Source organism: Eulemur rufifrons, chromosome 19 (assembly GCF_041146395.1).
Source record: "Eulemur rufifrons isolate Redbay chromosome 19, OSU_ERuf_1, whole genome shotgun sequence".
In the NCBI taxonomy this organism is placed as follows: Eukaryota; Metazoa; Chordata; class Mammalia; order Primates; family Lemuridae; genus Eulemur; species Eulemur rufifrons.
The window spans coordinates 9,134,422-9,157,599 of NC_091001.1; the positions used below are offsets into that span (position 1 = coordinate 9,134,422).

The window sequence follows — 23,178 nt, forward strand, 5'->3', positions numbered from 1 at the left end:
TGAAGAGCTATTTTGCTGGAGTGTTTGCAAGGTGCAATATGTGCACACGATTTAAAAAAAATCTGCAAGCTGTTCCTGGAATCGTGTAGAGGTACTTTCCCCAATAGGAGCAGCTTATGTGGAAGCAGAGATAGGAAGACATCAAAGTTATTTATGTTCTCCCCTTAATTTTCAAACGACTGAACACGAAGTCCAGCGCAGCCTCCCTGGACCAGCAGCCGAACCCCACGCTAGCGGGGTGGAGACGCCGACGGGGAAAAGAGACGGTGCGTACCGCAGTGCTGGCCGTGTCTGCCCGTCCGGAGCTTCCGGGCCGGCGCTCCTCTCTCTCTTCCCACGCGCGCCGGGTCCCCGCGCCCGAGAGGCCGAGCCGCGGCGACCCCGCCCTCGCCCTGGGCTCCCGCGTATCCGGGCCGCAGCGGCGCGCTCGGCTTGGAGAGGAAGCGGGCGCCCCGGGAGGGGGCGGAGCCAGGCACAGGGGGCGGGGCGAGGCGGGGCAGGGCCGCGGCGGGCGGGGCACGGGGGTTCCGGCCACGGCCAATCCGCGCAGCTGGGGCTGCCGCCGGATTTGGAAAGGAAGCGAGAGCGGCAGGGAGAGGCGGGTCAGGTTAGGTGGGTGGGGCGCTAGGGGCGGGGCCATGGGTGGGTCTCGTGCCGCTGTAGGCGGAGCCCCGGGCGCGGCGGGAGAGGCGGGGCCGAGCCGAGGTGGGCGGGGCCGGAGCGGGGCGGGGCCATGGCGGGGCGGGGCTCGCCGCGCGCGGGGGTCGAGCCCTGCCACTCGGTGGGTCCGGGGCTCCACAGTTGTGCTGCCGGCCTGACCGCGGGACACGGCGCCCTGGGGGAGCAGGGCGAAGGGTCGCGGCGATGGCTCCGCGGAGACTTCGGGGGTCCGCCGTCCTCGCCGCTGCTGTCTTCGTGGGAGGCGCCGTGAGTTCGCCGCTGGTGGCCTCGGGTGAGTGCCCCGTGGGGGCCGGGGCGCCCAGGCTGCGCCGGGTTCCTGGAGTGCGGAAGGAAGCGGGGTCCGAACGGCGGCCCCGCGGCGCCCCGAGCTGTCCGCGTCCTGGTACCGCCGCGGGATCCCGGCGCTGAACATCTGGCTGTCCTGGGGTGGCCCGGGCGGGGTGCGGCGCGCGGTGACGGCTCCCGTCCCTCCCTTCCCGCCTACCCGGCTCCCGCCTTCCCTCTCCCGGGCTTCCTCTGAGGACCTGTATCCACCCCTGGGCTGTGCGGGTTCAGGGACCAGGCCGCGCGCCTCGGAGCCCCGCGCACCCCATTCCTGCCTCCTTGTCCTCGGAGTCCTCGCGAGCGGAACATCGTGACACTGAGCCCCGGGTGCGCTGTCGCCGCCTCCCTCCCCCTCTTTTTTAATATCTTAAAACCTTGAGGAGTTCCAGTTTCTTTCTAAGTTTTCATTTATTTTAGCGGTTGATATATTCTTGTAGCAGGTCAAGGAGTCCAGATTTCTTTTCACGTATCCTGGATAAATCAGGCTTGGAAAAAGGGAAGGCGCGTTTGTAAACTTACATTTTTTTCTTTGTGTCGATTCCTGTCATCACAAAAGGAACCTTCTGTGGTCAGGGCAGGAAGCCACTAGCAGAGATGCCAAAGTATAGTCCCCACCGAAGAACTTAGGACCGGGAGTTTTTAATTGAAAAAAATTTTTTTTTTTTTTTGGAGACAGAGTCTCGCTCTGTTGCCCGCGCTAGAGAGCCCTGGCGTCAGCCTAGCTCACAGCAACCTCACACTCTTGGGCTCAAGCGATCCTCTTGCCTCAGCCTCCCGAGTAGCTGAGACTACAGGCTTGCGCCGCCATGCCCGGCTAATTTTTTCTATACATTTTTAGTTGTCCAGCGAATTTCTTTCTATTTTTAGTGGAGATGGTGTCTCACTCTTGCTCAGGCTGGTCTCGAACTCCTGACCTCTAGTGATCCTCCCACCTTGGCCTCCCAGAGTACCTGTGCCAGGCCAAATTGAAATTTCTTAAGAGGAGGTGTAACGTTTACCGGAAGCCCTGTCTCACACTGTTGTTATTATAATTACAGACCCCAGGGATTCCTTACCACTGTCCCCCTCTTAATTGCCACCGCACAGCTGTAGGTTAAAAAAAACAAAAACAAAAAACTTATGCCTTCTTGGCCATTTGGGGTTACTGGGGCTTGGAATCTTACGTCAGCAAGCTCTCCCAAGCTTGCCTTCAGGGGTAGCTCCCCCTCAGGTCCAAATAATAAGCACCTGGAAGCTTTCCAACATGACTGTCTCCTTTATAAAAATACATATTCTGTTCTTCCTCCTGAGAACATTCCAGTCACTTACAGCTTTTAAACTGGCTCGTTACTTTGGCTTTCACTTTTTTATGGAATCCAGAGCAGGTAAGGAAGGGAATGAGATGACTAATATGTCCCCTGAAGAATCCTTATTAGCAGACCCAACATTGCCTTCAGCCATCCACTCTAGGGAAATGGCAGCTAGTGACATGTTTTCTTGGATGGGAGATTTTGGTTTTCGTCCTGGGTTTTATTGCTGCGACATGTAGGTGCATAATCAGGTTCAAGTTGGACCCAAGGTGGTAGACAGTCCTTAGCAGGCTAGAGTCATTTGCCCTAGAATTTGGAAAGGAGCTTAATCTGAGAGTAAAATTGCTGAGAATCCAGCACATGATACATATAATCAGCCATCAGCAGGAGAAATCCATCCCTAGAGTGGGTTTGTGTTTCATTGGATCTCTGAGCAACACGCAGGTCTCAGGACTGGAATGTGGTTGAAAGAAGCTCTCATCTAATTGCACACTACCCTTTTTGATGAAAGTTAATGTATAAGAAGAATGAGATGTCTAAAAAGAAAAGGATACAAAAGACAAATTTGCCAGCCTGTGTTGAGGCCTGTATAAAGAGAAGATGCCCTGATTAGCCAACATTTGATCTTCTTGGAATCAAAGACTATGTTAATGTTTGTAGGCTGAGCTTAGGGAAGTAGGAAGAAAGGGATGGGATGTAATGTTAAATGCCTGCTATGTGCCAAGGCTTTGGGTTGAGTATTTCATGTGCCTTTTTAAACTTATTTCTCATAACCATGTGAAGTAGTTATTTCCAGTGAGGCAACTGAGGCTAGAGAGGTTAAATAACTGCCCAGCATCAATGGGTATTATATCACTCAGCATTCAATCAGAGAAGCAGAACCCCTAGAAGAGGGGCGGGGGTGGGGGGTGGGGAGGGAGTGTATCTTTGTATATATTAACGCAGCCTGCTTGATTCCAAAGTTCATTTTCATTCCATTTTACCCCACTGCCCCCCAGAGACATAATAGAACATGAATCAACCTCAGCAATGTTGCTGAGATTCTAAGATAGGGAATTTAGAATATCATAAAATTGTGGGCCGGGCGCGGTGGCTCAAGCCTGTAATCCTAGCACTCTGGGAGGCCAAGGCGGGTGGATCGTTTGAGCTCAGGAGTTCGAGACCAGCCTGAGCAAGAGCGAGACCCCGTCTCTACTAAAAATAGAAAGAAATTATCTGGCCAACTAAAAATACATATAGAAAAAATTAGCTGGGCATGGTGGCGCATGCTTGTAGTCCCAGCTACTCGGGAGGCTGAGGCAGCAGGATCGCTTGAGCCCAGGAGTTTGAGGTTGCTGTGAGCTAGGCTGATACCATGGCACTCACTCTAGCCCGGGCAACAGAGTGAGACTCTGTCTCAAAAAAAAAAAAAAAAAAAAAAAAAAAATTTTGAGCGTGTGGTTATCACAAGTTGTGAAGTACAGACAAGAAGGACAGATAGCTTCATGGTGGGTGGTGGCAATGTCTCTTTCACTTCCTTCCTAGTAGAAGACTCTCATTAAACTTCTGTTTCTTAGTGACAGCATTTGAAACTATACACCACAAGCACCTGAAAGGATGATTTGCCACATCTTGGCTTATTTATGCGCTTAAATTCTCCGGTTACTCAACCTTAGGGTGTATTGGTTTCTCTACCAGGCAATGGGCACAGCCCTCGAGTAAGGAGTGGGTGGAAAAGGCCCTGGGGCTGGTGAGATGAGAAATATACTCCCCTTGGGCTCTGTGGGCTTCCGTCCAGCCCTCTGACTCCTTATTTTAATGCTAAAGATAAGCTTTATTAAATTCTGGGTTGTCCCTTTGGCCAGGTAGGTGCCAAGCTGTACATCACATAATACATAGTGTACAGAATGTTTTGAAAAAGCACCCCTTGGAGCTTGGGGTTCCATGCCCAGATTTAATTAAAAGAGGAAATAAAAAATTTGAGAAGTGACTGTTACTCCCTCTCCCTACCCTCTAAAAAAGAAATGAATCAAGCAAACTATTGGGGCGTTTGAATAGTTGAATTTGGATGTGAGAGACCAAAGCCCTAGGTGATAACAAACAAAAAGTTTCATTGTTACTTTTTAAAGAATTGTTTGGCTCACATGTTGAAGTTGAATTACATATTGGAACAATAGAGAAGTGATTTAAAACTGACCAAAAGAATGAATTAAATTGTCATTGGTTAAAACTGTTATGTTGAGTGGTTCCTAATAATTTAGGGCACTAACTTCAGTAATTGTAAAGATTTGGTGTGCTGCTGAAAGCGGGTAGATTAATGAATCTGGTGTGGCTTCCACAGACTAAACTTGGAATTTGGAGTTATTACACTGTAGAGACTTTCTTGTTTTTGGAAGAAGGAATTCGATGTTTATTTTTACCTGCTTTCTGCCAAGTACTTGTCTAAGTATTCAGATAATTTCATTCTTAAAACACCGTGTCAGCTATATAGGTAATTTTATTCCTGTGTTTGTAGATGAAGAAATTGAGTCTCTGAGAAGTTATGTTGAGAAAGTCACTCAAATGTATAAGTTGAATTTTGACATTGACTCAGATCTCTTTGATTCTGAATTCACATTATTACTAAACCATTTTGTTTTTCTTTTGAGGAAGAAAATTCTTTTTATTCTAAGATATTTGTAAAAACATTACTAAGTAACAGGATAATGGCATGTATAGTGGAAAGAGCACAGATCTTTAAGTCAGAGCCCTGGACTTGAAGTCAAAAGTCAAGAAGAGATTCAGGCGCTTGGAGACCATGGTTCTTTCTGCCTCCATTTCCTCACCTATAAAATGGGCATTGTGCCAGTTCCTGTCTTTGCCTCACTGGCTGCTAGAGAGGTTCAAATGAGGTGTTATCTCTGAAAGGTCTTGGTAAATGACAAAGTGGCATGTATCTTTTATCCTGTGTATCTTTTTTTTTTTTAATTGTATTTCTTCCCAAAAATGCCCATTAGCCTTGATTTATAGTATAATGTGAGTTAAACTATCTAATAAATGTAGACCACATATAATATAATATTTTCATTCAGGAGGTGGTGATGGCTTTGCAATGATAGGTTCCTTGTAATTTTAATAAAAGCCCAGAATGACATCTCAGATTAATGAGTTTGCTGCCTTTGACTGGGAGTTAAGTGCCAAACCTTCTTTTCCCAATTTCTCTCAACATACCATGTTCTAGGTATTTTTGGAAAACCCTCCTAAAAGATTTAAAGTTTGTAGGGGGAAGGGGAGAGCATCACCTTTGATCCCCGTTACTGTGAGGCACGCCCCACTATTAGCGTATTTCCCTCTGGTCTCCTCTGTATGCGCTCTTAGCTTGGATGCGATCATAGTGCAGTCCAACTTTGAATACTGCCTTTTCACCTTTTGTTACACATAACAGTTCCTCCGTCTCCCCACACACTCAAAAAATAGCTATGTAATGTTCCATTAAATGGATTCACTGTGTTTTACCTTGCTGTTCCCCTTTTCAGGAGATTTCATTTGGTAATTATTTTTAAGTGACTTCTCATTGTTTCAGTGTACACCTTTGTGCATAAATCTTTTTCTAAATATCAGATGAATTGCACAAAAAATAGGTTTCTGAAAAGGCAATTTGGGGGGTACAAAAGTGTTCACATTTTTGCGGCCATTGATGACACGGTATTGGTTCTGAAGGTTGTCCTAGTTTACATTCTCACAGCAGTGGTTGAAAGGACTTGCTTTTCATGCTCTTGGCATTTTCTCTGAAAAACATGTTTGTTATACAAAAGTTAGTACTTTAATTGTTTTAATTTGTACATCTTTGATTACTAGCAGGTTGACTTTTTCCCTAATATTTGAGCCATTTGCACATGTCTGTAATCCTTTATGGACAATTCTTAAATGAGAAAAGCTCTGAAAACAAAAGGTTTTTTGTAGGTTTTTGGCATACTCTATAGGTGGTAAAACTTAACCTGAACCAATGTGAGGTTCTGTAGTATACATTTCTCTCACTTAGTTTCAATGTTCATATGTTTTGCAGCAATAATATTAATGAATTTGATTTTTCTTTTTGAAACGGAGTCTTGTTCTGTCACCAGGACTAGAGTGCCGTGGCATCAGCCTAGCTCACAGCAACCTCAAACTCCTGGGCTCAAGCGATGCTCCTGCCTCAGCCTCCCAGATTGCTAGGATCATAGGCATGAGCCACTGTGCCTGGCCTTGAATTTGATTGTTGAGTGTTACATAATGTGTGTTAAATGCATTGCATTACCTTTCTAGAATCATAAAGTTTGAATTTCGAACCATATCCGACCTCCAGGTTCTTAGATAAGGGATTATGGCCTGCATTTCCTCTTCTGTGACTCATCTGTGTGTTGGGAGCCAAATATAAAGCTGCTGAAAATAGCAAAATATCCTATGGAGAAAATAGGTCCTTAAATGAGTGGCATTTCAGAAAAAGAAGTGCTACTTTGGTATTCTAGTGTGGAATCTAATAAAATAAAGATACCTGGAAAAAGCTGAGGTTTCTTTTATTCCAGGTGGCTTTATGGATGGGTGCCCATTCTAGTGGAAACTTGATGGGTAGATGGAAAGTTTGGGCCGAATTTCTCTTCTCTTCTGCCTTCCTCTGCCAGTTATTGACACAGTTCTCTTTGTAAGAGAAACTGAATCCACCCAAGGGACTTTCTGGAGGGTGGAGGGGCAGAGGGGCCAGTTATCTTACCTTGAGGATCCTTTTGCCAAGCTTGTTGAACTCAGGGGACCTGGTTGTCTGTTCCCATTTGCAATACCCCAAGGGCCCCGACTTCTTGTCTCTGCTCATTGGCACTGTCCCAGCATCCGAAACAGGGAGAATTCCTTAGCCTGGAGTGTCCCATTCCCTGTGCCAACTGCCAGCCCTATCCCATCCCCCTTCTCCGATTTTGTTTGTACACTCCTGTGTATAACTGCATTCCAAACAGTAATAAAAAGATAAAACCACTATTGTGCAGAGAAAAAAAAATCTTTAAACCACTTTCCATATCTGTATCATGGAGAAGATATGGCTGAGCTGCCCCATGGGGTGGTCGTGGCGATCGCAGAAGATAAAACAAGTGAGTGCTTGGCATAGTGTCTGGCACATAGTAAGTGCTAAAAAAGTATATTATTATTATTTGGCCTTGACCAGGTGCTAACCTATGATAGCTAAAGGATGAGACAAGGTTCCTAACCCCTCCAGAATTTCCTTTCTGGTCCTCTGCAGTTACCCGAGAGGTCCCCTATCACCTCTGGCTCCTGAGCCCTGGATGCTGGTGCTGGCTGTGTAAAGGGCAGGGGGGCGGGGGTGGTCTTGAGTAGTGCCCCAGGCAGGGGACTCCCTTGGCAGAGAGTTCTCCTGGGAGGCAGGAGAGTTATGTGGCAGAGCCATTGGCTGCCAAAATTAGGCATGGAAGGAGAGAAAGAAGGAAGGAAACCATTAGCTTTACATGAGTAGAATGTGACACACTCTTTTGGAAGAACTTTGGGAAATTCACCAATTTGTTTATTTCTAGCCAGCCGATCTGTATGTGTAGTCACGAAATTGTGACAGTTTTTCCATTGGAGCATGCTTTTTGATTATCCCGAGTCTGGCTGGCCATTGTTCATCTTCTCATTGGCCACTGGGGTTTTGATGAAGAAGATCTTACGATGAGGAAGCCGACCCCTGTACTATTATTTAGCAGATGAGGAAAGTGACTTGCACAGCCAGGACTTGAGTGGGCTTCTTTACACAATCTAGAAGGTTCCATTCTGTTACAGCTGCCTCTCCCTTGAGGGTCCAGCTGTGCTGCTCGGGGCAGGTTTCCTTGCTCTGCATTTGCCCTTAGTGCTCATGCTCAAGGGGCTGGTGGTTTCTTAGCTCCTCGGGGTCTGGGATGAGGAGGACCCGGGAGAATAACTGTGGCTAACTGACGCATGGGAGTAGCTGTGTTGTTTTTGGTCATAGAATTTTAGATTCAGAAGAAGGGACTTTGAGGGTCATGTTGTAACTAACCACCCCTTCTCTTTGCAGACGGGGAAACTAGCCCAGAAAGGTTCAGTGGCCTGGGAGTTGGGAGCAGCTGGAGCCCATAGCAGAGGAGCACACCATTAGGTCTGGTGACGCAGGGACTAAGTGTGTGTCTTGTTCACCCTTGTAGACTCAGATCCAAGCGCAGGGCCCCGAACAGAGTAGGCATTTAAATGTTTGAATGAATACAGGAAGCCAGAGCTAGAATCCAGGTGTTATGACCCTTGGCCCTAGGTTTTTTCTGTATAATAAAGTGAAGAGTTACTCTTTCCAGTATTCACCCGCAAATCTCAGCTGTAAGTCTCCCCCATTTCCCTTCCCCTGAATCAGTGGGGGGCTCTTTTGTTTGCCAGCCGCTATGGGCTTTATTGCTCCAAAGGCAGAAAAATCTGATCATGGAGAAAAAAAGAATGATAATAACAAACAAGTAAGCAAGTACTGCTTTATTAGGTGACTATGGTGTGACATTGATAAGAAGTGTTAGTGAAAATTTTCCGTGTGAAGGTTTTCAAAACCCAAATCCATTCATGAAGTTCTTTTCAAAGACTAAATTCAGTTGTGTTTCTACAAGCAGTGCTTCAAATGCATCTATTAATCGTATATATATCATATTCCTAATTTTAAAATATATAATTCAGAACCAATTAATTCATGGGTTAATTATTTATTCATTCAACAAATACCAACAAAGTGCCCTACTGTGGCACTAGGAATAAAGTCACGTGAGCAAAATAGACTGAGTCCCTTCCTTTAGGAGCTAGCAGATTAGCAGGGAAGATAGGTAATTAAACAAGCAAAATGATAAAGTGTCATCAGTGTGAATACTTTGGTGAGGAAAGTTTGCACAGGACCAGAGTACCTAACCTCAGGCTGGGGTGGGACTTGGGTGGAGAAACGAGACTCCCATTCAGGTTGGGCAAGCTTTCTAGAGGGAGTTTAAATTTACACCTGCGGGTCTGTAGGAGTTAGCCAGGTGGAAAGAACTAGTGGTCGCTGAAAGAGGAGGTAAGAGCAAGCAACGCTACGGCAGTGTCCCAGACTCAGTGTGCGGGGGCCCACGTAGAGGGCTGCTTCAGACACAGGTCGCTGGGCCGGGCCCAGGGTGGCTGAGTCAGTGGGTCTGGGATGGGGCTGGAGACTTGGCTTTTCTGGCACATTTCCAGGTGACACTGGCTAAGCATCAGGTGTGAGCAGGGGAGTGGGAGAGATGAGAGGAGGAAAAAGTAGGTGAGTTATGTCCCTCTTTACCTGGAAGTCCCTCCTCTCTTCTTGGGGCTGTCCATATCCTGTCCTCTGCCCATCCTTCAAGCTGAGATCAAAGATAACACTTCCAGGAAACCTTTCCTACATTTTCTCACTGGCTCTGTCGCCTCCTGTGAATATACAGGTTCATGAGTCTGTGGATACATCTTGGATCCTTTCCATATTATTTAACCCTCAGGTATATGAGGTTGTTTCCACTGTGTTTGTTTTGTCTAACTAGAGCTCCTTGAGGAAGCTGAGCCGGAGACGTGCTCAATATTTGATTGCTTGATCAAATTTAATTCTTGCAACCACTCTGAGGAACAAGTTGTGCTTTCTGTTTTGTAGAGATGAGAAAGCTGAGACTTACAAGGGATAACCAAGATGAAGAGAAGGGAACTTCTTGCTTAAGTCACAGAGGAGGGGAAGCCAAAGCCTCATGCTGTTCATTTTTCTCAAATGCTCTTTGCGTTATGTGAAATTGCATGTGTTCTGTGCGTGCGCCACTGGCAGAAGGAAAGTTTTATATTTAATTTGTTTTTGAACTTTTTCATTGTAGATCCATCTACTTAAAGAGAAAACAAAGTCATCTTGTAAATTGAATGTAGCCTTTTAGTGAAAAATGGACAGTTATCTTAGGAATTCTTCAGAAATTGTCTGCTTGCTTTTAGAGTAAATATGTGGAGTGGGTAATTCAATTTACATGTCATTAGGTTTAGAAATGATATTTATGAAATTTTGGCATGAGGGAGATATTAAGGAAAAATCGATTTCAGTTTCCTAAAAAGACACAAATTAGACAATTATGACATTACCCTTCTTAATTGGCCGCATAAGTTTAGCTGAGTGGTTGAAGATTTCTAAAGAGCGAGTGAGTACATAACGTGCCACAAGATAGGTAGGGTTAAAAACAAACAAAAAATTCCTTCTGATTCTGGCAACACGCTAAGCCTTCCTCCCCCGTGCATGTACACAGACATAAAGTGGTTCTCGGAGATTCCTCCAAGAGGTGGAAGTTTGAAGAATTCCCCAGGCCTTCTGTCTCACGGTGTGACTTGGGAACACTAATTTTCAAATGTTCTAACGGTACTTCATAGCTGGAAGTCCCCAACACAGTCATGTGAATTATCCACATTATAAAAACCAGCAGCCTGGAATTTCCTGGCATTGGCAAAGTGGCAGATGGCTAATGAGTAGGCATTCCTTCGTTTTTCTTTGCATGTTTGTGCTGTAGGCTTGTATGGTGTGCGTGCTTACTGCTTCCTCAATTCTTTCCATCCTCCTCCCCCTCTACTAAAGGTAAACAGAAAACAATCATCACAAGAAAAAGGGAGGTGTTGGACATTGTTTAAAATTATATGACAGAGCCAAGAAGCTGGGTTTTGAAGGTGAAACTCATTTCGCATGCATGATTGCCGGCTCACAGTCTTTGCAGGTAAAACTCGTAGGTATTCCTTACAGTGCACAATTAATTTAAACTTGAGGTTTTCCTCAGTAGGTGTTGTGTAGGTATGTAAAATGAACAACAAAGTTGGTTTCTGTCCTCCATGGACTTGTGATTGAGAAGGGGAGGTAAGCTATGACTACAAGTCATCATAGCATAAGGGAGAGTGTTTGCTGGATTCAGAGAACTGCAGACAAAGTGTTGTGTGGGATCAAGGGAGGGAGACTTTCCTTCTGATAAGAGAGATGGGAAAGACTTCATAGCCCAAAACTTGGCATTGTGAGTGGACCTTAAAGGGAGTGTAGGGGATGGTGTGCCGAGCAAAAGAATCAGCCTGTGCAAAGGCACGGAGGTGGGAATGGAGAGGTCAGCGCGGACTGGGTGTGGACAGAGGGCCCTCAGCACAAGTAGCCGCATGCGCTGAGGCTGAGCCTAGGCCAGGAGCTCCTGACACTGTGGCCTTGCGTGTGTCGGCGGTGGGGCTGAGGACCTGGTGGAGTGGAGGAGGGGGGACCAGCGGAGGCCTGGGGCGTTGCCGTGTGATACAAGAGCCCCGATGACGCTGAGCGTCCCATCCCGCCAGCCAGGCAGTTGAGATTGCTGTTCCGGTGCCTCATCTGTGGGGGCAGTGGTGGGGGGACATCAAAGGAATAATACAGTCCTTTGTGAGTAATGCAGATATGATCTGTGTGGCGTAACAAGACATGTGATATGCAGCTAGAAACGCTTTTTCAAAGTTTAAGGAGTGCTGAGAAATGAGACCTGTGAAGTGCAGTGTGTCCGGTCTTGATGGTGTGAAAGCCAAGGAGCGCTCATTAATGGAAAAAGCTAATTTTGTATCTGTCTTTTTTTTGTCATCCTCTCCCCCCCGGATCTGTCTTAAGTTACAGTAAATCCTCTGAAATTGTACAAATCAGCTTGACTACCGAATTCTTAACCATTAAACAATTGTTTCTAGGCTATTGGTGCATTTTCGTTTTTCAGCCCTGCTGTTGGTCCTGTCCGCGACGTTTGCTACTCTCCGAGTCAGGAGGCTGTCGGCGTGAGGGCAGCCTTTACATGGGACGTGTGGTCAGCACGGGGGTGGTCCGTAGAACCCTGCGTGGCCGGGGGCTGTGTCGCTCTGTCACTTCTGGCAAGTCTGTTTTCTCAGTCCCGTAATTTCTTCTAGTGTGATGAGAGAGATTTGGGGGGAGGAAAAATAAGCAGCTTGAAAGTAAGTTAGTACACTTGCAGTGCCTACCCACCACGGACACGGTAGTTACACATGCTAGGCTTGGCCTATCTTAGTTTCCAGGTGGTGGGGAAGGCATGGGAACGGCAGACCTGAAGGGGGGAGAGAGAATTCTTTTGCTTGAACCATGTGATAGAATAGTTGGCGTTTTCCACGCTGCTTTAGAGCTGCATCATGACATACTAGTGAGTGAAGACTCTTGACTTTGAGTCAGGGTGGCATGATAAACAATGTATATGTTTGCTCTGTGTCCCTGTTCCTAGCACAGAACTCTTAAGAGGAAAGACCGTTGGAATTTCTGGAGTGGCAGGAGCATCTCTTGTTATTCCTAATGAGCCCCTTCAGACCGTGCCTGAGTTTTTGCTACTGAGGTGACTCTTGGACTTTTGTTGGGTCCCTAGCGAGCTTCAGGATGAGGGCCAGTTGCTGGGGGCACAAACCATGTGATTAGAGGGTTGGGACTGCAAGGACTACCCACTGATCTTGGGGAAGGGAGAGGGGCTGGGGATTGGGTTCAGTCACCACCGGCCGATGGCTTAGTCACGCCTGCGTAACGGAACGTGGGTAAGCACTGTGCAGCGAGGAGGCTCAGGGAGCCCGGGCTGCTGAACACATGGATGTGCTGGGAGGATGCCACGCCCGGCGGGAGCTCGGAAGCTCTGTTGTCGCCACAGCCGTGCCTTGCCCTGTGCATCTCTTCCATTCGGCTCCTACAGAGTTGCAGCCTCCGTAATTAAACCGTAATCGTAAGTATAGCACTTGCCTGAATTCTGTGAGTCATTCTAGCAAATTGCTGAATCTGAGGAGGGTCGTGGGAAGCCCCCAATTGGTAGTCAGCCAGGCAGAAATGTGGTTAGTCTGGGGACCCCATTTTCGGCTGGCATCTGAAGTGGGGACAGTCTTGTGGGACTGCACTAACTTCTGGTGGTGTCAGAATCTAATTGAATTGTAGGGCATCCAGTTAGTGTTGGAGAATTGGATTTTGGAAAAATGAAACAGTCAAGTCTTTCCTGTTGGGAAAAACCAACTCATAATTTTTAAAACATTACATGATTGGAATAATCTCTTTGAGATAACGTGGTTTATTATTTAGATAAAGGCTAAAAGGCATTTTTAAAAAATTTAGTGGGAAAGAAAAAATTATCAGGCAGTGTCTTACTATTTATGTATTTACATTGTATTTTAGAGTGTAATAAAGTAGAAGTTATACCACTATGTGTGTCTTTTTGGTTTTTTTTAAAGAGACAGAGTGTCACTCTGTCACACGGGCTAGAGTGTAGTGGTGTCACTGCAACCTCAAACTCCTGGGCTCAAGGGATCCTCCTGCCTCAGCCTCTCGAGTTGCTAGGACTACAGGCATGCGCCATGATGCTCGGCTGATTTTTCTATTTTTAGTAGAGACACGGGCTCACTCTTGCTGAGGCTGGTCTCCAACTCCTGAGCTCAAGCGATCCTCCTGTCTTGGCCTCCCAGACCACTATGTGTTTTTCTTTGACTCGTGTTTTCTGTGGTATAGACAAAAGAATTCATAGTTTAGTATTGTCTCTGCCTCCTTTTCAGTGACAATATCTAGTATGTCAGTAGTATGGATTGTAGTTTTAGGTAGTCTCTTTACTAAGGGATTTTCGATGTCCTGGTTTACCTCTATAGCATTAATATTACTATCAGGCTGAACCATATGAAATTGCCAGTATTTGACATTTTTTACCTATAGTGACAACAATTTGATATGGTTCAACCTAATAGTAATGACGGATCCTTATTGACTTTTGTTTTTTACAGTTAAAAAAAACTGTACTGATTATCATTAAGACATTTTAGAAACTGCAAAAAGTAGAAACATAATCCCAAAATTCCACCAAGAAGAGATAAATACTGACGATACTTGATAGGTATTTTCTAACAGGTTTCTTTTTTCTGTGCTTTGCCCCCACTTCTCCTTTTTTTAATAAGTATTTTGTGGTTGCACTGGGTATAATTAAAATAAGAGAAAATGTGGAAAATACTGAGATATAAAACACTAAAAGGAAAGTAAAATTAATTTATAACCTTTGTATTCAGATATAACTACTGTAAACATGTTGGTATCTTTTTTCCCCCCTTATAAAAACTGGGATCATATTAGTTCTAAATACTGCTTTGCATTTACTTATTTTTTCACTTTCTTTTTTTTTTTTTGAGACAGAGTCTCACTGTGTTGCCCAGGCTAGAGTGCCATGGCGTCAGCCTAGCTCACAGCAACCTCAAACTCCTGGGCTCAAGCAATCCTGTTGCCTCAGCCTCCCGAGTAGCTGGGACTACAGGCATGCGCCACCATGCCCGGCTAATTTTTTCTATATATATTTTTAGCTGTCCAGATAATTTCTTTCTATTTTTAGTAGAGATGGGGGTCTCGCTCCTGGTCAGGCTGGTCTCGAACTCCTGACCTTGAGCGATCCTCCCGCCTTGGCCTCCCAGAGTGCTAGGATTACAGGCGTGAGCCACCGCGCCCGGTCTTATTTTTTCACTTAACATTTTTCATTAGCAATTGAGACTATTTTGGACAAAGTGGGATAGGCTGATCCCTTGCTACAAAGTGTTTCTATTATTTTATGAGTCAAAGAGAAATTTGGGATTTCTGAGAAGTAATCAATAGTTTCAACAGTGTTACACGTAGATCAGGGTGGCATTTTAATTTTGCTTCTTATAAAAGGTAGCAGGTAGTTAATTATAAAATTAACGCTTGATGCCAAAAACTTGATAAATTGACTTGGAGAGAACATAACTTTCAATGCACCCTCCTGTTCCAATAATTGACTCACTAGGGAAAAACCATTCTATCATTCTAGATTTATTATTTATTACTGGATTAGATGAGTCATGATTATCTGTAGGTTTTCTGCTCAAGACTCTAACTCAACTACTTGGACAACGTAGTATCTAGAATCGAGCTGAGCTATGGAGAATCCCATTCCGTGGAATTTTATTGCATGTCACAACTGCTAGCTCTCACACTTCACAGGCAATAGGGCACAGAGTATGGTGCTCCGGAGCCAGGCTCCTAGGTTAAAATCTCACCTTTGATACTTGCTGGCTGTGTGACCTGGTGTAAGTCACTTGACCTCTCTGTTTTGTAGCTTTCACATTTCTAAATGGGGTTGAAAATAGTGTTAATAGTACCCACTTCATAGGGTTATTGTAAGGGTTCGATGAGTTAATGTCTGTGAAGTGCTTGGCATAGTAACTGTGCAAAGCTTGCACCAGTGTGTAACTGTCATCCGTCGTGTGTTTTCTCCGTCTCTCTGGTTGCTGTTGATTTTCAGAGTTCTTATTTGGGTTTCATGTAGTGAGCTTCACATTCATTTCTCCTTAAAATCAACTCCTTTATGTCTAGGGTTTTCCTAATTATTTGTTTAATCTTTCCTTTATTTGCCTTTCTGAAATGACCTTTGTTTTCTGTCCTATTGCCTTTTACTTTGCTCCTCTGTCACAGCAATAGTGGGGACTTCACAGCAGAGGACTTCAGCCTGGACAGGCCCCTGGGGCTCCGCATTCACTCAGCTTCCTGCCCAGTCCCCATATTCTTGGAAGCCAGGTTACGTGCCTGTCTGGCAGGAGCACTGCCCCACTTCCCTGTGACTAATTGGAAAACCCTCCGTTTAGGACTTTTGTAGTTGTCTGTTTAGTCGTCATCTGCTTCCTGTCCCTGGAAGGAAGAGAAACACTGGGGCTGCGTGGGGGTGTGGGGGCCGGGACTGAGCGCGTGGTGCCACCCGTGCAGCGCGGTGCTGGCCACTTGGCCACCCCCTGCTCCGCATCACCTGCGGGGGCTGTGCTTCTGCACCCCACAGGTAACACTCACTGCCTCCTCCAGCCTGGCTCTGGCGGGTCACCGTCCTCTCCTGGATGTTAGGTTTGGTGTCTGCAGCTGAGCTGTAAGCTTGCTGAGGATAGCAGCTGTTTTACACTTATTACCACTGATGATAATAATCACAGCAATAATGGCTAACATTTGTAGAGCACTTGCTCTGTACTAGGCACTCAGGTAAACCCGACTTTATTTAATGCTCCAAAACTATTGTCTTCATTTTATAGCTGAGGAAACTGAGGCACAGAGAAACTAAGTGACTTGCTGGGGTCCCACAGCAAGACAGCAGATTGAACACAGAGCAGCCAAGTAAGAGCAGGCCCCTGCCTTTGCTTCCGTCCTTAGGGAGCAGCTTTGGTTCGGCTCTGCCTGCAGCAGAGCTCCGCTCACGTCTCGGCCCAGCCATTCCCCAGATGAGTGACGTTGACTTCAATGCTTTGTTCCTTATCATCTCCATTTCTAAGATGAATTTAATAATAACACCTATCTCAGAGTTTTGGGGATTTAAAAAAAAGATAATGCAAGTAAAAGTGCCAGGCATATAAGTAAGCACTCAGCAAAGCTTAGTTGTTGCTAGCAGTTGGGGGTAAAGTAATTGAGCGTCCTAGGGGCCGTGGGTATGGAAATTATAAACGACCAACACTCCATGGGGGTCAGTCAGCATCCTCCTCTCTCCCTCTGCTGGGCGGGGTGCCGGGCCAGGCTTCCTCTCCCAAGCCCTTGCCCCACGCCAGCCGGCTCAGCTGCCTCCCCACGTGGTTGGTTTGTGTACTCTGCATGGTGGAAATGACTTGGCTGGACTCCCAGCCCTGGCAGGGGTGGTGACACCCGGAAACCAGGGATCTAGCTCCCCAAGGATTGGTCTTCTGCACCAGCTCCCTCTCTGTAAGCTCCAGGGGGTCACTCACTGATTCCCAAAGGAGCACCCCTTCCCCCTGCTCTTGCTGTTTCCCTGTAAACAGGTCATCCAGGCCTGTCCTCTTCCTCCTGTTTGATGGTTTTGTCCTGGCGCTTGCTGCCTAGCCTTCCTCCCGTAGTTTACGTAATTCCAATCTCGTCCTTGCTAGGCCTCTCGCAAGGAATGTACGTGAACGATCTTTAGGAATCACAGCCCTGTGGGAAGTGGGCAGTGGCCTCTGGCGAGGGCACGTCAGCGTGGCTTTAGCCCCGTCCCCTTACGGATCTGGCAGTTTGAAACGGGATGAAGTCCCATGAAAATCCAGTCCAGGGCCAATTCCCAAAGCGGGGCGGAGGAATGTGCTGCTATTTGTAGCCTTCTTTTGAAGTCTTTGCAGATTGGAAGCTCCTGTTGATTTTGTTTTTTTATTATTTTTCTCTATGTCGTTCCAATTTTAGTCTATGTGCTGCTGAAGCGAGCCCGTTTTTGATAAGCACAGGAGCATGCTGGTGCACGTACATCTTTCAGCAAGGACTCACCCAGCACGGTGTGAAGCGGGGAGTGTATCGGTTGTCCACTCTGAGAAGAGTCTACTTATTTATGTTTGTAAAAGCTGTTGGTGTTTGGCAAGTGGGTGTGAGTACCCTGGACATTGTGTCCTACCCAGGAGGGTTTAACAAGACTGGTTATCAGGTCACAGTGAACGCGGTGCTCACTCCATCCACTGCCCGGGAGCCCTTTTAGAGAATCTGCGTTCACAGGTTCCCTGTGCCCGATGTTTTAAGGGGCTCCCATTGTGTTCCAGGGACTGTGAGAGGGACTAGAGGGAGAGACATCTTCTCTTCCCCGCCCCCTCCCCCCCACTTGGGGAAACAGGTGTTTGACTTAACTCAGGGTTTTCCTGCCAGTTCTGTGTCTAACTTTGACCGCCGTGTGTCTGAGTGCTGTGCTGCTGTCTCGAGACGGGCAAGGCCGATGTCATCGGGTCTGAGTTTTGGTTCTTCTGCCTGGCTCATTTCTCTGCTGCCACCAGCGGTGCCATCTTAGGCCACTGATTTAGTTACAGAATGAGGATGTTATCAGCCAACCTCCTTAGGCTCAAGGGTTTCCAACAAAATAATGAATGTGAAAGTGCACTGAAAAGCACCGTGTAATTTGGGTAGGAACTTTTGTATCTTGTGTAACGTGTCCCTCGCTAATGTGTATGATTGAAATTTTCTTCTTTTCCCCCTCCCTCCCTCTTTTCTTTTTTATTTTTCCTGAAATATTTAGGTGCCATGTAAGTAACATTGCTGGTACAAATTATGTTTGTGGCAACTATTGAATAACTTCTAAGTATAATATTAATAGTTTGTGAGTTATTAATAATGTGAACATTTATGTATGTGAGTGAGATACTTTTCAGTAGATAAAAAAAGTCTTCCTTTTACTCTTACCTTCATAATAGTTATAAAGGGGATAAAATAGAGTTATGATTTAGAGTAATCTTTTATTTTTTTGCAGTTAAAATTAATATTGGGAAATTTTATGGTACCGAGATTTTTTTTTAAAAAAAGATGAAGTCAGTACAAATTTCTTCTTGCTGTAGCTGACTTTAATAATTTTTACAAAGATAATTTTTACACTGGAAGAAGATACATTCAGATTCTGACAGTAATCATGTATAATAGGTCATTTGGACAGGGGCAGCTTTTTAGAGTTCAAGGGCATTGGGGTGGGTGAATGTAGACCCGTGTGCAGCCCAGCTCTGTGGTCGGTTGGTGATGGTTTAACCCACCTGTTTTCCCAAAGGTGTGTGTTACCTGATACAACTGAAGGCCACCTCCGTTCTTATAGTCACTGTTGAACAATGTGGCTGAGAGTGTGGGCGTTGGGGTCCCACTGCCCGGGTGGGATCCTGTCCCCCGACACACTGAGGCTGGTCATTGCACCCTTGTGTGCCCCATTTCCTCATCTGCATGAGGGGGTAATGAGAGAAGCTTCCTTATAGATGCTGTGGAGACGAAATGAGATTGGACAGGAAGCATCTAGAACAGTGCCTGATGCTGCAAACACTCCGAAAATGCTACTGTTATAATTATGTTAAAGTCGCAACTCATTCTTCACAACACCCCACCTTTCAGAAAGAGTTTGAAGCCAGTGTTAGATTTCTGACATCCTGTTGCTTTAAGGTCACTTCAAACAAATGACTTTTCATGAATTCCATGTCTTTCTTGAATGGACATAATTTACAATTTGAAAGGTACAGAAGGGTCTTTAAGTCAAAGCCCCTCTCAAGTCCTGTGCAGCCACCCAGCCCCTTCCCAGGAGACAGACAGAGCTATCAGACTTTTCAAAATTCCCACGCGGACAACACTGCAGATCCGAAAGGAGGAGGGGCAGGAGCCCAGGAGAGGAGGGGGAGCCCGTGGTAGCTCTGCTGGACCCTGCAGTGGCCTTCCTCACTGCCCTCGCAGGATTGCACTGATGTGCCCGGCCACCTGGGGGCCAGTCCGGACTCCCCAGCCTTCTCTGCCTTAGGGGCGTGGTTGGTGGCTTCCTGGCCTGTGTCCCAAAGCAAATAACTGTTGAGCTGACCTTGTTCCAGTCTGGGGTAAGGCCAAGTCAGATGAGCTTTCTGTTTTCTCCTGAATGCAAACCATTGTTTGAGGTATTTTGGAAGGTTCCAGAGGAGTCCAGAAGTTGAGGTCCTTGACCTCTCAAGACACTGGAATTCTAGAGTTAATCCCCCTCCCAAGAAGTAGCTTTGGATATGGCTGGGAGCGGGAAGGTGGGGGGCTGGGGTGGCTGTCAACTGCTGTCTGTGTTCAATCTTTTGGTGCCCCTCGGGGAATTGTGTTTGGTTAGGGAGTTCTGTGGCCTAAAGAAATAACTGCAAAGGGTCAATCCCAGACAGTGTGGGGAAGGCTAGGGACTTTGACTCTGCACTTAGTTTTCCCCCTTCAGTTTAAATTGAAGCCGGGGATGATAAATATTTAGATTTCATCTTTTTTTTTTTTTTTTTTTTAAGTTTCTTTGTTTCTGTATACTGACATCACCTCACTCTAGTTTCAATCCTTTGTTCTGATAGCAACCTGGAGTTCAAGAGTGATCTGAATCCCCCAACCTCCTGCCTGCCAAAAATGTTTGTTCCCTTTTTGTCCCTAAATTCAGTTTTTCTTTTGAGGCTTAGTATAAAGTCCTTTTTCTTCCTAGCTCACTCTCGTTACTTTCCTTCTCGAACCCTAGGGTACTTACACGAGGCCATCCCAGCTTAAGGGTAGGTTGTACTCCAAGCATTCCTTTTGAGTAAGTGGACTGGAAATTGAAATGCATTTTCCCATTCAAAATGATAATTATCATTAATAATGATAAATTTTTTTTTTTTTTTGAGACAGAATCTCGCTCTGTTGCCAGGGCTAGAGTGAGTGCCATGGCGTCAGCCTAGCTCACAGCAACCTCAAACTCCTGGGCTCAAGCGATCCTCCTGCCTCAGCCTCCCGAGTAGCTGGGACTACAGGCATGCGCCACCATGCCCGGCTAATTTTTTCTATATATATTTTTAGTTGGCCAGATAATTTCTTTCTAGTTTTAGTAGAGACGGGGTCTCGCTCTTGCTCAGGATGGTCTCGAACTCTTGACCTCGAGCGATCCACCCGCCTCAGCCTCCCAGAGTGCTAGGATTACAGGCGTGAGCCACCGCGCCCGGCCAATAATGATAGTTGTTCAAGGTGGCCTTAGCCAGATGCACCTGTAAACCAGGGGTTCGTAGCCTGGCATACTTGACTGGGGGAGCTGTCTGGGCGTCCGTCTGTTCCCAGCGTGGTCTTCGCTGCCCAGACTGAGTGCCCATGTATCATGGTCGCACGGCACTTTGACAAAATAAAGGGACAAAATCGAGGGACTGTATGCAGTCCGGGGTGAAGTGGGATTTTGTTCCATGGTTAGATAAACTCAGGCCGGCAGGTGCTGTCTGGGTGTCCCCTCCTTGCCCGCCACAGCCGCACTGTGGGGGTGGGTGGGATTGTAGCAGCTGTTTGTCTGCGAGTTGATTGGAAGCTGGTGGCTGCCTTAAGTTTCACTGCAAAGTTTAGCACTTTTTAATACACTGACTTACATTGTTCTCCAATTTCCTTATCAGCTCACTTATTCTCTCCACAAACTTTAAGCTGCTTGAGTTCGGGCAAACGCTCTCCCTCCATGATGGCGCTTTAGTCACCTCCGTAGCCAAATAGAAATGCTTTGGGGATGATTTTGTTTTGTAGAATTTGCTTTGCTGTCTCCCCTTTTATTAGTGTAGGCAATTGATTTAAACTGTGTTTAAACAATTAATAAAGGAGGTTGTTTTGCACTGGCTAGTCCATCCCAGCTTCGCCTAAGCAGGGCTGAGAGGCAGGATGTAGACCGGTTACAAACGCCAGGCTCTTACCAGTTTTTAACCACGGGACCTCGGGCAAGTGCTGTGCCCTCCCTGAACCTCCGTTTCTTCTTCTCTAAAATAATAGAACTTCCCTGACAGTGTTGTGACGATCAGAAACCCCTGGGGCCCATGGTCTAAACTCTAAATTGTGTGACTCCTCCCCGAGGAGGCTAGTCAGATACACTAATGTTTATGCAGCAAACTAAGTGGAACGGGGAATGTAAATCGCCTCACATCAGGTCAGTACAGGTTTTGCTACCAAATGAGTTTGTCAGATTGGATTTTGCTGTGAAAGGAGTTATTAAAAAATTGGTTTTCAGAGCTTTTTGGATTTGGATCCATCTGCATGGCATCAACCCAGAGTGAATTGTGGATGGGGCTGGAGAAGGCGGGAGTTGTGGCATTTTGAGGCCCATGAAGGACGTGGGCTCATGCTTGTAATTTTTCAGATGAGCAAACCAAGGCCCAGAGAGTCGAAGTGATGGTGTTCAGTGTCGTAGAGGTAGCCAGTGGCAAAGGTGAATGAAGACAAAGCCCTTTAGAGAAATAAATGTTTAGCCATCTTAGTCGGTAATCTAGACCAAAAATAGACCATTCTTTGACATTGTGATGTGAATGTTAGCCAAAAAAACAGGCAGGTGTGTGTGTTTGTAAAGCTCTTCTCCAACCAAGTTGGTGTGGTTCTCTACTTATCAGCCAACTCTCCTTCCCAGCAAGAGTTTGTTGAGCCATTTTGCTAGGAAACCCTAGCGTCTGAGAGTGCACACCCTTTCCTGATAAGAGGGGAAGAATTGCTATCAGAACCATCAAAATGCTCTTGGCACAAAGCTGCTTGGGAGAGGTTACAAGGGCTGCCTTGTCTGGAGTCTCTGGTCTTCCCATTATGTTAGCAACCCTCAAGCCATGCGCACTGGGTGTGACGAATGCCATTTCTGTGCCATTCTGTCTCGGCCTCTCTGACCACTGGGGTCGGTTGGAAATACAAATATTACCTGGAAGCAAGCTAGAAAATTGCTTTTGACTTTTTAGGTTGACTTCCAGCCATTCCTCATACCTCTTCCTCAGTTCTCAGGAGTCTTTGATCTTTTTTATTTCACTGTCTTCCTTTGTAATCTTTTCAGCAGGATCTTGGCAAAGCACACATACATGGTGGGTCCTCAGAATACAGTGAATTAACCAAACCTGGCTGGGCCCAGGAAAAACCCAAAGCATTTTGATAAATGCTGGCCTTTGTTGGATATTTTTTGTTTGTAATGCTGTAGAAGGGAGTCAGGCTTATCAGTCAGAGCTGAGCACGCCTGTTTGGGCCCTTGCTGTATGCAGAAGATTCTCAAGGTGAGGTAATGGGCTTGTTTTTGGAGAGGCAGCAAGGCCAGGGGTGGGGCTGGGGAGGGGCGGGTGGTGGTGCCCTGCGTAAGGTGAACTGGGATTTGGGAGTTCGGAGGGAGATTGAGGACAGATAGTGGAGCTTTGTTCAACCAGTAAACTGCCTTGCAGTCTGGTGGGGGCGTTTTCAAAACATATCCTACTTCTTGCTGTGCTAATTGGAACCCACGGTTTTGAAGTTTGGGGAGTTTGTAATCTAAACCAAGTTGTGAAATATGAGAGAGCAGGCCAGCATTTTTTAGCATTTTAGCAGAAAAGTAGCTAAATGATGAAATATTGTTGAAAGAGAAATAATTAAAGTGTACCCTCAGCAGGCATTGGTAGTTGACTAGTGCTCTTGCACGAGCGTGTTTTACACACGTGGACGCCGAGGGTGAGAGGGAGCCGTATTCCAGCCGGCAGGACCCACACTGCCTGGCTT

The 23,178-nt window shown here is 46.2% G+C and overlaps 1 protein-coding gene across 1 annotated transcript in view; it reads left to right on the forward strand.

Annotated features, from left to right (window-relative positions):
* Window positions 1-758: 758 nt before the first annotated feature.
* The window catches only part of RELL1 (RELT like 1), a 60,579-nt gene continuing 38,159 nt past the window's right edge, over window positions 759-23,178 (forward strand). The window contains exon 1 of the mRNA XM_069494365.1: window positions 759-952. Within this exon, the coding sequence (XP_069350466.1) occupies window positions 865-952 (88 nt within the window). The 5' untranslated portion in view covers window positions 759-864. The remainder of the gene's footprint in view (window positions 953-23,178) is intronic.